The sequence below is a fragment of the Eurypyga helias genome, unplaced genomic scaffold (genome assembly GCF_000690775.1).
Source record: "Eurypyga helias isolate BGI_N326 unplaced genomic scaffold, ASM69077v1 scaffold5015, whole genome shotgun sequence".
Classification (NCBI taxonomy): Eukaryota; Metazoa; Chordata; class Aves; order Eurypygiformes; family Eurypygidae; genus Eurypyga; species Eurypyga helias.
Genome location: NW_010251928.1, coordinates 1 through 17,044, shown reverse-complemented (window position 1 = coordinate 17,044; position 17,044 = coordinate 1). Strand labels below are relative to the sequence as shown.

General features: G+C 38.6%; 1 protein-coding gene across 1 annotated transcript; it reads right to left on the bottom strand.

Moving 5' to 3' along the window:
* Positions 1-3,800: 3,800 nt before the first annotated feature.
* Positions 3,801-16,535, bottom strand: DAW1 (dynein assembly factor with WDR repeat domains 1; the record flags this gene model as incomplete). The annotated part of the gene is made up of 9 exons (XM_010152166.1): positions 3,801-3,835; positions 4,460-4,622; positions 6,589-6,665; positions 7,276-7,390; positions 7,778-7,880; positions 11,019-11,125; positions 12,116-12,223; positions 14,658-14,757; positions 16,413-16,535. Coding segments are annotated over 9 exons (931 nt in total), but the record flags the coding sequence as incomplete, so codon positions are not given.
* Between the last annotated feature and the right edge of the window lie 509 nt (positions 16,536-17,044).

Genomic DNA, 17,044 nt, shown 5'->3' with positions numbered 1-17,044 from the left:
CCCCAGCCTGTCCAGGTCCCTCCTGGGCCTGTAGGAATGTTAATTCAAATGCAGAATTACCTCTTGAAAAACAAGTATTTAAAACCTTCATTTTTCACTTGGTTTTGTTGAGGGTGCTTTTAATGTTGCGATCTTTAGAAGCTGGAAAATCATAATCTTCGTTCATTTTTGTCATAACACTGAAGATTTTAATTGCCTTCATTAACCATTTCATTGTGGTCTACGATTAAAAAATGGTCACCTGTTTACAGTTATCTTATTAAACTCAGCAGGTAACCCATCTGGAGGGGCTGACTTTAGTGTTTCCCTTGTCTAGTTTAATGCAGAGCTGCGTGACAGTCAAGCACAGGAATGTCACCATGAATCCTGCACTCTGACTTCCAAAATATCAGGTGAAAAAAACCCACCACTCCATTGAAATAAAGAGTCCAAATGAGCTACTAAATGAATAAAACAAATTCCAGCTGAGAAGGAAAGCACACCCATACTAGCCAATTTAAGAATTTTAATTCAAGCCAGAACCATTCGTAAGTCTTTGCTAAGTATGAGCAAACTCATAATGCCACTGCTTTCATTTTTCAAACCTGCTCTAAAGCCAGGCATCACAAGGAACTAGCCCAGAAAGCAACTTGCAGCTGTACAACATTTAACAGGACGGACAGTTAAATTAGACAGCTGGACTATCAAACTAATTAAAAGAGTTTGCAGTGCAGACAGGTCTGGCTGATGGATACTGTGCTCCTCTGCCAGCTTCAGCTGAAAATTAGACAGTAAAGGGCAGCAAACTGGAAAATATGACCAAGCAGGCTGTATTTTGTATCTTTTCACTAACTACCCAGGAAACAGAAGTGATCACACGGAAGGAGCCTAAGAAGAAATTCTCACAAAACACCACTTTTAAAACATGAGAGGGTGTGAGCATTATTATCCTCACCTTGTTCAGGAAAGAGTTTGAACCTTAAGAGATAGAAGCTGCACATGGCCAGAGTCCAAGTACACACCGTATGCTTACATGGAAATCCTCCTCCTCGTCTTGTAAAATGTATGTTCCGTCCCAGGGAAGTTACCTGATCAAGCTAAAGGCTTCTTTCCCAGAAAGAGAGACTTGCGTGTTCACAGACCTATGTACTGAAAGGATTCAGAGGTCTGGAGGACAGACACAATACAGCAAACCAAACTTGTTTTCCACTGCGGCAGTCCTTGCTACAGCACGCTCGGGAGTCTCCCGAGGTAATCCTTCTCAATAAGGTCACAGAGAACCACACTTGCCAGCATTTCAGGATGACGCTGAAAGCCACATCCCATGCCAACCACGCAGTGATTACAGAAGCAGCTGGGAGAGTACAAAGTATGCAGAAGCCAAATGTTTTGATAAGATTAAAAAGGCATCAGACAATAGAGCACACACATACGCTGTTCTGGTCGTGGAGACTGAAGTGGAATTACAGAAAGAGATCAAGCTGCTACCATCACAGGATGGTTTCAGGAGAATACAGCTATACAGTGCGCTCCTCACGTGTATCTCTAATTCATTAAATCTCCACATGGGTACGTCATGGTGCAGAGAGCCTAGCATCACAGCGTTCACGTGAAGGGACCTAGAGTACTACCCAAGTCCTTGTGAGGCGCCACATCAGCACACTTTTCAGCAGTGCTGTGAATCTCACTGTGACAGTATGTCACGTTGGAGAAGGAAACCTGGATAACTTGGCCTGCAAAGCAATGCTGCACACGCAGGGAATTTAGGGAGAGTCAGAAATGGAGCCCAGATGGCCTCCCAGTCCAATGCTTAGGTCTATCCCAAACCACAATTTTGCATAAAAATAGGACAAGAGGTCAAAGCCAAAAGCTACTACAGATGGTTACCTCACTGAATCACTAGCATAGTGTAAGAGGAAAATCATAAAGGAAAAGGCAACAGAAAATAACCAAGTATGAAAGATTATGAAAAAGATCTTCTTAATTGCAATCCAAAGAAATTTTACTTTGTGATGGTTTCACAGCAAGTCAAATTCCAGTTTTTAACTGCGTAGCAGTATCTGTGCACACTTCATTACATTAATCTTCCTTCACTTTCGTGAAGCAGAAATCCCCCACATCACCCCTGTAAGTACAGGTACAAACTGATCTAGGGACACCGGGCAATTCTAAAGTAACACAGAACTGCACTGCCCTTCCTGCCCCTTTCCATTCCAGATTGCTGAGAGACTCTTTCGACACCATAAGTCTTTGCACAAGACAACAGAAGCCAGCGCAAGCAATACTGTGACATTGATACCAGCCTTTGCCTACGGGTAAAGGTTTCACTTTAAGTTATCTGCAGCACACTGCTGGGTTCTCCCACGGCACAACACTACTTGAAACCACCAGGATATTTGCTGAGTGAAGACCAGCATTTTTGTTTCTTCATTTACACACAAGAATGTTCACAAGGACTCAGAGATACTCACACTGACATTAGTAACCTCCTGTTAACAGCATTTAGAAGCCAAGTCCAAAACCCCCCAGAAAAGTGCAATAAAAACAAAATACCTTGAGGTTCATTCTCTGCTGCACACCTCCTTTCTTCCCTCAGTCACCACACCTGCTTCGTTCAATCCTACCCTCTTTGCCTCTCCACCCTTCTTCCAAGGCTGCTGGAGGAGACTCGTTGATGCTGCTCCTTTGCCACTCCCCTGCAAAGAGCAACTGCAGTTTCAGGTACTGTGATAGGAAGGTCAAGCCTGTTGGTCATTACTGGCCAGAGGTAAACCTGGGTTAGAGTGCACCGCAGGTGGTGAGTCACCTGCAGGAGTTCCTCATCTACTTCTCACTTTGTTGTGATCCTTGGCTCCAAATCTTTGGTGTGTAGAGTCCCTTCATGCTGGCTGTGATCTTTTTTAGGCCAGGATTCAGTTGGAGTCACCACCCAAAGTAATTTTTTTACCTCAGGTGAAAATAGAAGAATGAGGGCTGAGCAGGAAGGAATGGAATGAATGGAAAGACACAGGCAAGTGTGAGAGGGAGTTTAACTAGAGCATGCATGCAATAGTTAATAGCAACACAGGTCACAAATGGTTGCTGGTTTTCCCCAGAAATCTCAAGTGGGACATTCTGTTACAAGTAGAGAAACTGACATTTTAACTCAAAACTTTATTAAACAACAACAGAAAAAAAAATCACAAAAGTACTCAGGGCAGGTACGTAACAACACGTCTTTCACACTTGAGAGTACCACAATACTATTTTTTATTAAAAGGGTTACAAGGAAAAAGTGACACGCAAAGAAATGGGGCCATCTGACTGGATTCATTCCCACTAATGATGATTTCGTTCAGGTAACTGAGAAACAGAGCCAGACTCCTCCTGGCAGTATCTAGTGAAGAGCCAATGTGCACAAACTGAAATACAAAAATCCCTTTCATTTAAACATAAAGGAAAACCCCACAACTCTTATTTTTACTGTGAAAGTGATCAAACACTCAGCAGACTGGCCAGTAAAACTGTGAAGTCCCCATCCTTGGAGATATTTGAAACTGGCCAGACATGGCCTGGGCAGCCTGCTTAGCTGACCGTGCTTTGAGCAGGGCTGTTGTACTAGGTGATCTCCAGCAGTCCCTTCCAACTTCTACTGTTCTGGGATTCTACGATTCCTACCAGACACCAGCAAAGTCAAACCTATCAAAATCTAAGTAACATCTCTACTTCAGGAAAGCAGAAGCATGAACAAAGAGGGTAAAACATATCTGAACGACAGAATTTATTGACTATGAAACTCATGAAATGGGCATATACCAAACTGGATCTTCCCTTATCTTCAGTCACTGCCATATTCTACAGGTGTTATCCTTGCTCCCTAGTAATAAAAACACAGTAGGAGGCAATCATTTAGCCGTATGGAACAACTTATCCATTTTTGTTAACATCGACAATCTACCTGGAATGCCAAAGAACCAGAGAAATACTTTTCTGCCCATGACTTGGAAAACACATCAGGACCTACTGCAATATTTCTAGCTAAGATCTAGCACCCCATTATTTCAGTAGCTGAGTCAAAAGATCGAAGAGATCACAAATACTCCTGTTCACAATTCCCACTCCCATGACTTTTTCATGCCAAGTGAACAAAACCTGAACAGCACACAGCGCCAAAAGGGGTGTGCTCCCATTTAAAAAGCTTTTCATTTTGCCCATCCAGCCCTCCCTCACTGCAGTGTGTTGTGAGACAACAGCTTTGTCCCTGGTTTGGGGCCAGTCCCTGACCATAGGCATGGCAGGGTACACCCATGGGCTGTATACTTTTAAGCCTCAGTTCCAAAGCGAGTTTCATGCTTTTCTTCACTATATTTTAAATCACTGCTGGTACATGTATTTGGGATATGATCGCAGAACACTTTTCAGACCCCAATTTTTTTTTTTTACCATAGGAAGATCTAAAATATCTCTCAAAAAAAAGAAAAAACTGGAATATGTTTTTTACCTGTAATGATTATATCGCCTTTGTAATTGAAGGCACAGGAGAATATCTCATCCGTGTGACCCTCTAGTATCTGAAGGCAGTGTCCAGTAGCAGCATCCCAGAGCCGAGCTGTTTTATCAGAGCTGGCTGTTAGTATGCGATTGCCTTTAGGGTTGAAACATACCTTCAGAAAAATATAGAAAATAGTTATATTGCTTAGCGAGCCAATACGCCTAGAAAAAGAAGCATAGCTAGTGATTAAAAAGAGACAACAGCAATGAGCAACTCTTGCATTCAGTTTTTTAGCTAAAATTCAATGTAGCATTCCACTAGAGTCACCTTGGCAAACTTCTGTGGCTGAAAACTCGTGCATGTACAAAGGTCTACGTACAATGACCTTATTGTAGGATCAAGTCTTCAGAATATTATCCCCAGAAATCACAATTGCTCTACAACTTTATTTAAATGTCAACGTTAATCCAATGCAAAACTTATACATATTTTATAGAGTTCTACTTTAAATAACATATGTCTCTGTAATAGTAAAACTTCCACTGAAAGCAACTCATTTTGAAGTTATGTCTTCATATCTGTCAAACATTCATTGCCAAAACTGCACGCATTTCCAGATAATCAGATACATTTTTATAGCACTAACTGGACAATACCAGGTTTATTCTATAATGCAAAATTGTTTAATTGCAAATTGCCTGTACTCCAGAAATTCAATTTCTGAGTAATAACCTTCCCAAGTGATTCCAGCTACACAGAACATCTGCAGAATTAGACTGACTTTTCAACATGTTCCCGGACGAGCAGATTCTCACTTCCAGCAAAGAAATCATGCCAGCAGTAAGAATCCTGATGAAAGCTGTCTCTAACCCACCTAAATTTCAGCACCTATTCAGACTGCATTCCTCAGTGCATCTACACTGCGCGCGAGATATGGCACTGAGTATGTTAAGTGAGGAAGGACTAGCCCTTCCAAACTTAATATTCTGTCTGCAGAGTGATTATAATAGCCAAGTCAATGCGATGGGATCTCGTGTGTTTTGTTCACTAAGAACCATCCTAGTTTCAAAATATTAACATTTCAATTACAAGATATATCAAACATAAGCAGCAGAGACACAGCATACTCGCCTGGAAGCTAGTGAAAACTATCCATTTGAAAGAACAATGAAAAGCTGCAAGCATTAAATAACAAAGTTTGAAAAAATGTCTACAATCTTAGAAGTAACTAAATGTATTCGGAAATGAACTTTGGCGTTTAAAATTGAGCCAGACAAGACTTCCAGCAAAGTACATGAGCACACTCCTCATGACCAAGTGATTTTTGAAACAGGCTTTATACTCCCAAGTGCCTTATGCACTTTTGAAAATAACATTCTTCAGTATTTTGCCACAGAAATGTGTTTTCTGGTCACATCCATAAGTCGGGTGGGCAGAGAAATGAAAAAGCATAAGGAAGAGCAGATGTGGTAGAAGAAAGGCATAAGGGTGATGCTAAAGGCCCCAGAGGCAATAGCCTTAAGGTGTCATCAAGGACTAAAAAAATTGTGCTGATTCTGTCAGAGAATCTAGGGACTCCAATGGTGTCATAACACAAGTACAGTTTAGGATAGGCCAGACAGAAGCTCCATTAGCTATGATCATAGTGAGAGAACATTCAGACAGCATCTCCCTCTCTGCTCCCCTGTTCTCTGCCAAGCGACTGCAGAGATCCAACCTACAGAATGTTTCAGAAAAAGGATAGAGGTAAGGAAAAACAATCATTTCAGTGTTAACTAAGCCAGCTGCCCATCCCTGGGAAGGATCTGAAGTAACTTACTAACTGCTACAGTTCTGAGTCAAGTAGCAAGTAACATGACAATATGAAGAGGGAGCTCTTGGTGGAGCCTTTAGGAGTAGCACACCCAGTATTATCTTAGCTCAGAAGTGGAGAGTTGGAAACAACCATTGGCCGATAGCTTTTAGCTCAAAGGAATGTTCTTTTAGTAAAGATTATTTCTTGGCCAGACCTCTCAATCTTGAATATTACTGATTTTAACACCACACTCTTTAACAGGATTCCTGTGTCATGGGATAACTGTCGGGTTGGATGTCACACACAATCAAATAAGGAGATGTGCAAACCACAAACACCTTACCTTTGAAATTTCACCTCCATGCCCTTCTAGCTTTGCAATGCACTTTTTTGTTTCTGCATTATAGACTCTTGCTGATCCTGTTGAAGGAGATCAGGAGCTGTTCGTGATTGTTATGCTTAAGCATGCATTTTAATAAGAATATTTTAAAATAAGGTCAGAAGGCTTCATCCTCAGGTCTGATTTCCAAAGAAACAGAAGACAATCTTAACACGGTTTAAGACTCCTAAAAAAATAGTAAATATGCCAAACTGCTGCCTACCAACAACAAAACTAAATTGCTTCTTTGGGTACCTCTTTACTGTGAATTCTCTTGCTGTGCATTTGGAAAGCCTAGTAGCAAATCCACCATTAAGATTCCAACTACCTTTTTCATTTAAGCCTAAGTTTGAGCCATCCAAATCAAACTACACTGAAAAGCTACTTACTTAAACATTTAAAATGTATTTCCAGCTGCAAGTGAAATATATTCCTGCAAGTTTGAAGTTAAAGGGGAAAGACATGTTGAGCTGATCAAAATGTGGAAAAATAAGAAAATTTTCACCTGGGAAACCTTCATAAGTTCAAGGTCAAACTTTCTGTAACGCAACAAACATTGCTTGGTCTATAGTTTTGAGTCATGATACTCCTCTTTGACCAAGCCACATTCAAACCGAAACTGTGATTCTTACAGCGGTCCCCTTCGCTTACCATCAGCAGAGGCAGTTGCAATACGCTGGCCAGCATAATCAAAGCAGACATCCAATATTTCATCGCTGTGACCTGATAGAGTTGCTATATGTGTCCCAGTCATAGCATTCCAGAGCTGCACAGATAAATAAGAATGTTTTCTTTGCTTATTTTGACTACTGTACTTGATGGATATCTCATTGATCCATAAAGCAACATATATAGGCCCTTTCTGATGTGTGGCAATATGTTAACATGAAACCTTGATAGAAATCAATAAAGAGTCACTGATTAATCAGTTTAATTAAGTCCTATATATGTTTTATTTCAGTGTATTGATTAAATTACTCTTAAAATATATATTGTTATTTAACTGAACTTGAATAAACTTATAGGTTTTACATTTAGTTGTAAATTCTGTAATGATTTCCATGTACTAATTTAAAATAATGCTCTTCCATTTATAAAAGATAGATTTTTATACATCAAGTAGTTTTATTCAGGGCACATGCAACTTTCTTACCATGCACGTTTTGTCCATTGATCCAGTGACAATGAGAGAACAGTCCCAGTTGAACTGAGCACTGCTAATCTCTCCTCGGTGACCTATTAAAGTATGTAACATCCTACAAAAAAAAGAGAATTTACATTTTTACTGTGTATTTTGATATACACATATAAATTATAAGTAAGTTTATAAAAGGGTATAGTTAAGGTGTCAAGTCTTCATCATTTTATCCATTAAACCAATTAAATGGAGTGGTACAGCTCATTTAGGATTCTAGTACTACATCAATTCCTTTTTTTTTTTTTCCTTGGAGACAGAGAGGCATTGAGGAATAAAATGGAAAAGTCCTTCCTTCTCTCTTTCAAAAGTATTTCAGTGATTGCATTCCCAGTGAAATGTGATGAGTTTCCAGCGACAGAGACAGATTTCTTGTATTCATCCTCATACAAAGCACACACAGCAAGATTTTCCACATTACTCTCCAATTATTCTACTTAAGCAAACTGTAAACAGCACATCTTTAAAACTCCATACAATCTAAACCTTTTATATAATCCACTGAAGATCAAATGGAACTTAATCAGGTACTTAATGTATGTTCCCAAGTAGCAGGCAAATGACAGCCAAACTGAAATATGATTCCTAATCCTCATTAATCCTAAACTTCTTACTGCACAGGACTGGCAATACTACTTCCATTAGATCCTTCAGCTTTAGCTTAATAGAGAGCATACAATTAGCCATTATTGCTTCCTATGAATTAATGGCCTGTAAGGCAATGAAACCCACAAAAGATTAATTGAGATATATATACATATTAGATGAGTAAATTATTATCACAATGCTAATATCATCATGTCATTAATAGAAAACTGCTTTAACTAATGGAGAAACTAATGACTAGAAAAATAACTAAATGAGTTTAAGTGTCTGAAATGTTTTTATTCATTGCATCAGATATGTAATGGTAGCTACATTAATGTATGTGCTAAATGAACAGCAAAACAAATCGCCTGAGCAACTGAATTTTCTATTTGTTTATGATAACAAAAACTTGATTATACTCATGTCGTTTCAACAGAATTACTCTTTTCTTTCTAACAATGTGAGGTCTGCAGTGTTGTAATTGTGTAGATGGTTTTACAGTAAAAACAAAAATCAACAAGCAGAGAAGAAGCCAGTGGAAAAATTTTTGATTTTGTGCACATATTATGTGGCCATCACAACTGCTGCCAAAATACCTAATAATGCAATTCTAATTTAAAATCTATAATTTCCAAATTTCAAAAAGGCAGTCCAGGCTTCAAGAGTCAGTGTAAATATCAGATCAATAAGCAGAATAAATAGCACTGAGTAGAATGTCTCGCAGAAAACACTATCAGATACACAATTAGAAAGAAAACAGGCTTGTGAAGTGCCATAGAAGTTTTCCATTTAAATTGTTTCTAAACAAATTTTTAGAAAAATCAGCTTCAGTCACGTTAATAACTCTTTAGCCTTCATTTTCCAGTGAAATTTAATATATGGATGCTCTGATATTTGCACCATAATTGCAAATATGAAGAAACTGCCTGTCTCTCAGCGTCCTGGGTCCAGCACTCCTGACTCCAGCTACAGGCTGTTGATTTGTCAAATGAAGCTCGGAAGACCCCTGCAACTGAACTGTAGCTGACTGTATCTGCCATGAAGAACTTACGGATGAATCACAGACCTGTAGTACAACAGCATGTTCCCACACACCCTCCCTCCTTTGTTGTTGGGTTTTTTTTTAATTTTAATATTTTATGAAAAAAATCTTGAACCTTCCTGAAATTTCTTGTTCCTATATCAACTTCCCTCAGGACAATTCTGGATACCTACCCTGAATAAAACTGAGGAAGACAGGCACTCATCAGAGTCAGCCAGCAAAACTGAAAGAAACTTGCAGTTCACACTCCAGTTTGGAAAGCAGTGTTGCTCAGGTATGTCATATGGGGAAAGACAGGCACACACAGCCTCACCTACAAGATTTTTGCATATCTACCTGAACCTATACACAGAAGAGTATGATTTGCTCACAACCTTTCTGACTAAATGCGTACAGGCCCAACTGCCATCTAAAAGGCTGAATGCTGACCCTGGCAATTATATTGCTCTCTAGTTAATACCAGAGCTGTCAGTGCTCAAATGAGAATTTTCTCCTTCATATCTCACTTCCTGGTCTTGACCCTGATGTGAAGTCCACATTCATTTCTTAGAAAAAAAGAATGCAGCGTGAAAATCCCAAGACGTTGACTTCGCTGCACGTTCAGACAAGAAGCTGGAAGAAGCTGTTTTCAACAAAAACGTTTGTAGGAACATCAGGCTGAATTATGTTGAATCCAAAGTTCCGATTTCATGAATGTTTGCCTCCTAAGTGTTTACATGCCAAACTTTAAACTGCTGGTGTTAAATACGCTCAAAACATAAATGATGTACTATGTATATCTTATTTTTTAAATCACATGATTACTCTGATTTTGAAGCTACGCACATTTTTTGTTACCCTAAGATACCACTATAAGTACATTTTCCTTTTACCTATAAATTTCAGAGATATTGCCCTTGCTCTTCCCCCCCCCAAAAAAAAGACATGACCTCTGAAAATGTAATGGAATCATTTTCTTTGTATATTATTTTGTCATTAATCAGAGCAATCATTTTATTATTCTACTTCCACTCAGTTTCCAGTTGAAAAACCAAGTGGATTTGTCAGGACAATAAAAGAAATTCATATTCAGCTACTACATTATCATTTGTTGGCACAATAGTCAGGACATTTTGTTCTCTGAAGTCAGAGGGACTCCTCTTTATAAATTTATACTGATGTAAAGAACTGTGAAAATGAAAACAGACTCTCTATGGTTTTTTAAGGCAATGTGACCAGACTTATTTTCTATGACATGACACATACTTTCTTTCTATTATAACAGACTATTCCATCCAGAAATTCTAGACACCTTCTAAACCATGAGTTTCCATGCTGATAAAATATTTTCCTGTTTGGAGAATTCATCAGCAACGAACACAGAATCTGTTCATTCAGTCTGTCTCCCCAGTGCTAGCATGATGGAAATTTAGAACAAGAAACAGAAGGGAGTAATATGATAAGATGAAAGAACGCATACTCCACATGAAGCAAAAATGCTAGGTGTGCAATTTGTAGCTCAACATTGTCTCTTTCATTTGTCATTAAAAGATGTAATGTAAAATTATATATTTATTAGTACTTTAGTACCTGCCAGTGCCAACATCCCACACTGCTACTGTATGGTCAAAGGAGCCAGTGATAATCCTGTCTCCAGTGGTGTTGAAAGACAATGCAATAATTTCCGCTGAGTGCCCCTGAGAGGATTTAAAAAAACGAGTATGAGAATGCAAATTATGTCTTTTCCACTAACATAGTTGAGTATGCAGCTTTTCAAAAGCATCATCCTTCTATAAACCTGAAATATATTATTTACAGTCTTGTCCAGTATATCACAATTCTGACAAAAAGATCTACTGGACTGTGGAATAGTCAATACTGCAAAAAATCAGGCACATTGCTTAAAGATTTCAATTGCCCAGTGGTGTCATCAGTGCATATTTTCCTTTTTTGACTTAAACGGAATCACATTTGCTCACCAGTGTATACTGAAATCAGATGATTCATTTACAGTAAACTACAGTACAGCTTGTCATTGGTGTTGCTGTAAAAATGAATGTAAGCATACTCATAAGCTAAAGGTTCACACGTTCCACCGTTCTTTGCTCTGCTCAGGCCACTGAGGAAGAGAAATTCAAGGAGGAGAAAACGTCTTGCCCACTCTCTAGGCCACATATACCAAAGAAAGTTTATGCACTACCTGTTATTTAGAATTTATGCGAGAGAAATGTATTCAAACAGCCCAGACCAGTCTGAACCTGTGGAGCCTCAGCAAGCCACACAAACAGACATCACAATCTAGAGGTAATTGGAAGGCTGTCCACTGCCGATTTACAGGAAGAAGATCCGTACAGATGTAGTGTCTGACATTAATGTTCTCAGAGTGGCTTTATGTTAATGCAGAGTAGGTCATAAATTACAGTATAGTAACATGATTTAATGAGGGATGGAAGGCATTCTGATCTCTAGCAGTAATGTCCCTGAACTGAGAAAATCTGTCTTTTGACAAATAGGACTTGTTGTAAAATACCATAGCATTATCATTCCCTTCAAGTTTTCTTAATTCGTTTTGTAACTGCAGGAACTCTGGGACCCACCAGTAACTCTGCAAGTTCTACTGTCACATATCTCAGTCAGAAAACTAATAAAGAAAGGAACCTTTAAAAACATTAGGAAGCCAAACATACACTTAAAGTGACTATTTCTTCTCCTTTTTCTATATCCCATAATTTGGCAGTGGTATCCATACTTCCAGTTGCCACCAATGTGCTCTGAGGATTAAATGATAAACATACCTGTAGCAAGAAACATTGGGTTAAAGAAGTGGGAGAGTATTTTAATATATTTTCTTAAAAAACAATGGGTCAGGATTAATATTTTTAAACAAGGCAGAAGTCTGACAATATTTTATGGCCTACAGAAAAATTGCAGGGTTCTTCCAACAGTTCACTAGATGATCAACAAATCCTTATCACGTAGCTCTGGATGACTAGTCAGATCAAACGGACTAGCTGGCGGCTTTGCAATGGCAATGCATTACAAAGGCTTCCTGAAAGATTTCCTGTGTTTTCTGAGCTTGGATGCAAATTCGCTATTTAGGTGCTTCATCACAGGGAGAAATTATTTAGTTCACAAAGTTTTAATCAAAATAAAGACTGAAGCAGTTTGTTAATATATCAATAGTGCATAGTTAACTGGCAGAGAACTATATGTTCTGTATCAGTATCTGTAACACAATAGATAAACTTAACCAATCGCGAAAAACAGCTACAAATTTCTAAACCTGCCCAAGTTTTAATCACACACACACACACTTTCACACTCTCGCCAGCACCCTCAGGCCCTCTTACAGGAGGAGTGGGTTACAAGTTCCCCTATTTGCCCACACCAGCGCCAGGAGACAAGAGCTCCAGCTGTCGTTGAGGCCATGGCACTACCTACAATCTGCTGATCATGCCCAGAGAGGAGGCATCCAAACTCACATATGCACCTCTCACCGGGGGGGAGAGGGGGCCTTTTTCTTGAACCCCGTACTGAGAATCCACTGGCTGGATGCAGACTCCTCATGGTGTCTCTGAAAGGAGGGCTGTGCTGTCTGGTCTAGGCAGAGATTGTGACCCTCAGGGTGACTTCTGGAGGCACCAGAGCAGGTTTCAACAACTGCTGCTTCCAGACTAATACCTCTCCCACCCTGTTATAAATTGCCTTGATTCTTTTATACTTCTTTATAGGCTTTTCTACTTCTTATTTCAAAATTCTCTTTGAGATTCCCCAGTTACTGTTCAATCCAACTGCCTGACAGTCCTTCCTAACTGGATTTGGTAGGCTTCCTCTTTAATTTGGTCCGTTTCAGGCAAAGGCCCTCCAGACAGTTTTGTGTACGCACAAACAGACTTTGTGCTCACACTCTTAACAGGTGTCATTACCTAGGCCATCTGCCAAGGGCATCCCCACAACATCATACTTATTTATGAAAAAGCAAGAACAAAAGTTCAACAACTTCCTTCATTCATTTTTCACATTAAGAAACCACAGAGTCATCTTCCCATTCTTCATAATTATTGAATATGATTGTTCTGCTAATAAAGAACAGGAAGTACCACGTAAAAAGAAAACCAGTAGTTCATGTCACCAGACCGTTTTCACTATGTCCATTTCTCTTTTTTTTAATACTGAATAACTATGGAAACGCCCTTGCCAGTAATGTATTGTATGCAATAATGACCTTCTTTCAGAAACAGGTCTCATTCAGAGAAACGTATCATTTTCTGCTGGCTATTATCTTCTCCTAAATACTTGCTAGCACAACTCTTAACATTTTGGGTCTAATCTAACCCCTACAAAATTCAGAACAAATTGAGAAGCCTTTAAATACTGAGCTAACTGATTTGTGGAAACAAAGTCGCTACAGCCTGTCTCAATAACAAACGTGTTCCCCATGGTAAGGGACAACCATTTCAAAATATCCAGAGAATCAAAAACCCACCGAAACCAACCTCACCTTCCACTCAGGTAAACCACCATTTTTTCACACTGGTTATAGGCCTCACAATCTACGATTTAAATTTCAATTGTTTCCAGAAACAATTTCCTGAAATGCTTTATTGAATAATGATTGCATAGCTATTTTTGTTTAAAAATATAGTCTTAATTGAAATTAAGAGTTTCAGTGGATTTGCCCTGATATTTTAAATTGAAATGCTGTGCATCAAGATATTTGCTATTGCTAACAGGGCTCCTAGTGCAATGAAAATTAAACCAACCAGTTTTAGGCTTAAACTGTTTTCTTTTCATGTGTCTTTGACATTTCAGCATCCCACATATTCTCAGTTAACCCACTTAAAATTTCAGAAATTCATTCTTTTATGGCTCCAACTGGTCCTGTACATGAACTACAGATCTCAGTGTGAAAGACAGCAATACAAGCAATGATGTTCTTGTGTGTCTAGTTCTGTAAATACCTTGTATTGCCTGTTGTATCTAGAAAAAAAAGGAATATCTAAAAAAATCAAGAAATAAATATGTGCAATAAATTAAAAATTCTGATTTTTTTTTTCCAGTGGAGAGATGTTCACAAAGTCTGAATGTGTAAATAGATGCAGCAGAATAGTTGCCCTTTTCAATGTACTTTCAATGCCCTTTTCAATCAACACAGGGACCTGGAAGCCACAGCCAGCAATGATAGTGTGTGGAAGCATGAAGGAGTAAGGAGCATCCATCAGTACTCACTATTTCTGCACTATGTCCTCTGAAAGTATGATAGCATTTTCCTGTTTCCGTACTCCACAGTCTGCAGGTTTTATCAAAAGATCCAGTGGCAATCTTGTCACTAAATGCAAAAAAAAAAAAATCCTGACAGTGTTATTTAGAAAAAGAACTTCTGACTTCAAAGATAGAAGAACTCACAGAAACAATACCCAGTGGCAAAGCTTGCATGCACTTTGGTGCATGAAAGTATGATAGCATTTTCCTGTTTCCGTACTCCACAGTCTGCAGGTTTTATCAAAAGATCCAGTGGCAATCTTGTCACTAAATGCAAAAAAAAAAAAATCCTGACAGTGTTATTTAGAAAAAGAACTTCTGACTTCAAAGATAGAAGAACTCACAGAAACAATACCCAGTGGCAAAGCTTGCATGCACATTGGTGCATTCTGCCTCACTGCAATATTCTGGAGCAGGATTTCACTAACAGAAGTTACATTAAGGGAAAAGATCGGCAGACACAATTAGTTTCTAAAACAGTCACCATGACTGTCTATTAGCACAGAAGTGTTCCTGACTGATTAACCTACATTAGGGATGAGGCTATCTGCAGTACTTCCAGATGTACTTAAAAGTTATGTCATTTCATTGCACAGCATCTGTTTATCAGCAGTTATATACTCTTTTTATAAGCAGTGTACCCAAATGTCAGAGGTCGAAATCCACTCCCGCTGAAGTCAGTGGAAGCGATTTGACCTACTGCAGTTAGAGCAAGACTGAAGTGAGGTACCCAGAAAAGCTAGCAAGGGACACTGTATCGAAACCTAAAAAGTAGCAGGGAAAAAAAGGGGGTTCTCCTGACCTTTTATTTTAAAAGTAACTCAAGGAAATGAAGTTACTCCAAGTAGCGTAAGAACAAGTCTTGAACATTTATTTCCTGATGTTAACTGTGTATTGCTTAACTGATAAATAGGACATATGTCAGTGAAAGAAGTAATGTGATTTAATATAAAAATAGGAATTAATTTCTCGTATCTTGCAGAGGACCAAAATGGTTTACTTATACACCACAGCTTCCTCAGGAAGCAAATGACAATGAAACGTCAGGAGCTAACACATAATTCCCTTCAGCTAACAGGTGGCAATTCTAACCTAGGGCCAACGGCTATTACAGAAAACAAAAGCAGCACAGATCCCTATTTGGCATTCATACAGCGGCACCCTGTGGATTTTATAAAAGTTACTCCACAGCTCTGACACTTCTAAGCATGTCCTAAACAATAATGAATGTGTAACATCAAATGGAGAAACCCACTGCTGTTGTGACAGAAATATTCTTTCTCCTTAACTGAAGCAACACAAGCTGTCTAAGTACTTGTGTCTCACGTCATACACAGTTACCTGCAGGCATGTCATGCAAGAAATTAACATTCAGAACACAACCTGATCATGTAGATATGATTGAAATAAATCTGTCTTCCAACACAGTAAACTGACCCACGTGTATTTTTCAGAACACTGAATGCCTACTGAAATCTATGCTTTCAATTTCTAATTTTAATTTTAAAAAATTACAGCAGAAAACATGCCTGAATTTGTCTTATACAAATAATATGCAGTGTCATCCCCCAGTGAATAGCCATAGCTGAACTTCACAAATTCAGGACCTGAACACTTTCAATTTGACAAAGTCTATTTTACACCAAAGTTTGAGTAATATTTCTGTATCTGCAAAATAACATGATAAGCAGTTATGATACGCCTCAGAGAAAATACCTGTACCTGTAAGGATTATTGAAAGCTATTGCATAGACAACATTTCTGTGTCCCTCCAGTGTGCGTAGCTTTTCTCCTGATGCAGTATCCCATACTTTGCATGTTCTGTCATAGCTTCCAGTGATAAAGCTGAAGCAAAGAGAAATTAATTTCTGAATATCGTAAATATCTTACTGGTCCTGGTACATAGTCAAATGAGTCATTTCCACAGATTACAGCTAGCACTGTCTCAGACCCCAAATCATTCTTTCAAAAACATAGATTAATGATCACTGAGGTTCTTTTTTTTTTTTTTAATCTTACTCATAACAACCCCTTGTTTCTAATCTTAACGTATTTCAACTAAAAAGCAAGCTGCTGCTTTCAAGACATGAAGGAAAAATTGATAAGGTGTATGCCCACAGTGAAATCAATTAACATGAAATCCCACTACAGTGAAAGTCCCAAATGAATTCACATCAAAGACACATTTAGCTTTTAATAATATTCACTATATTGCCATAAAGGTGTTTTCTACTGAAATATGGGAATTGTCAACAAACTATCACCTTGGAACAGAATAATTACCTAAATTGAATCTCACTACTTTTTTGCATCTCATCAAATCATAGATTCACACAATGGTTTGGGTTGGAAGG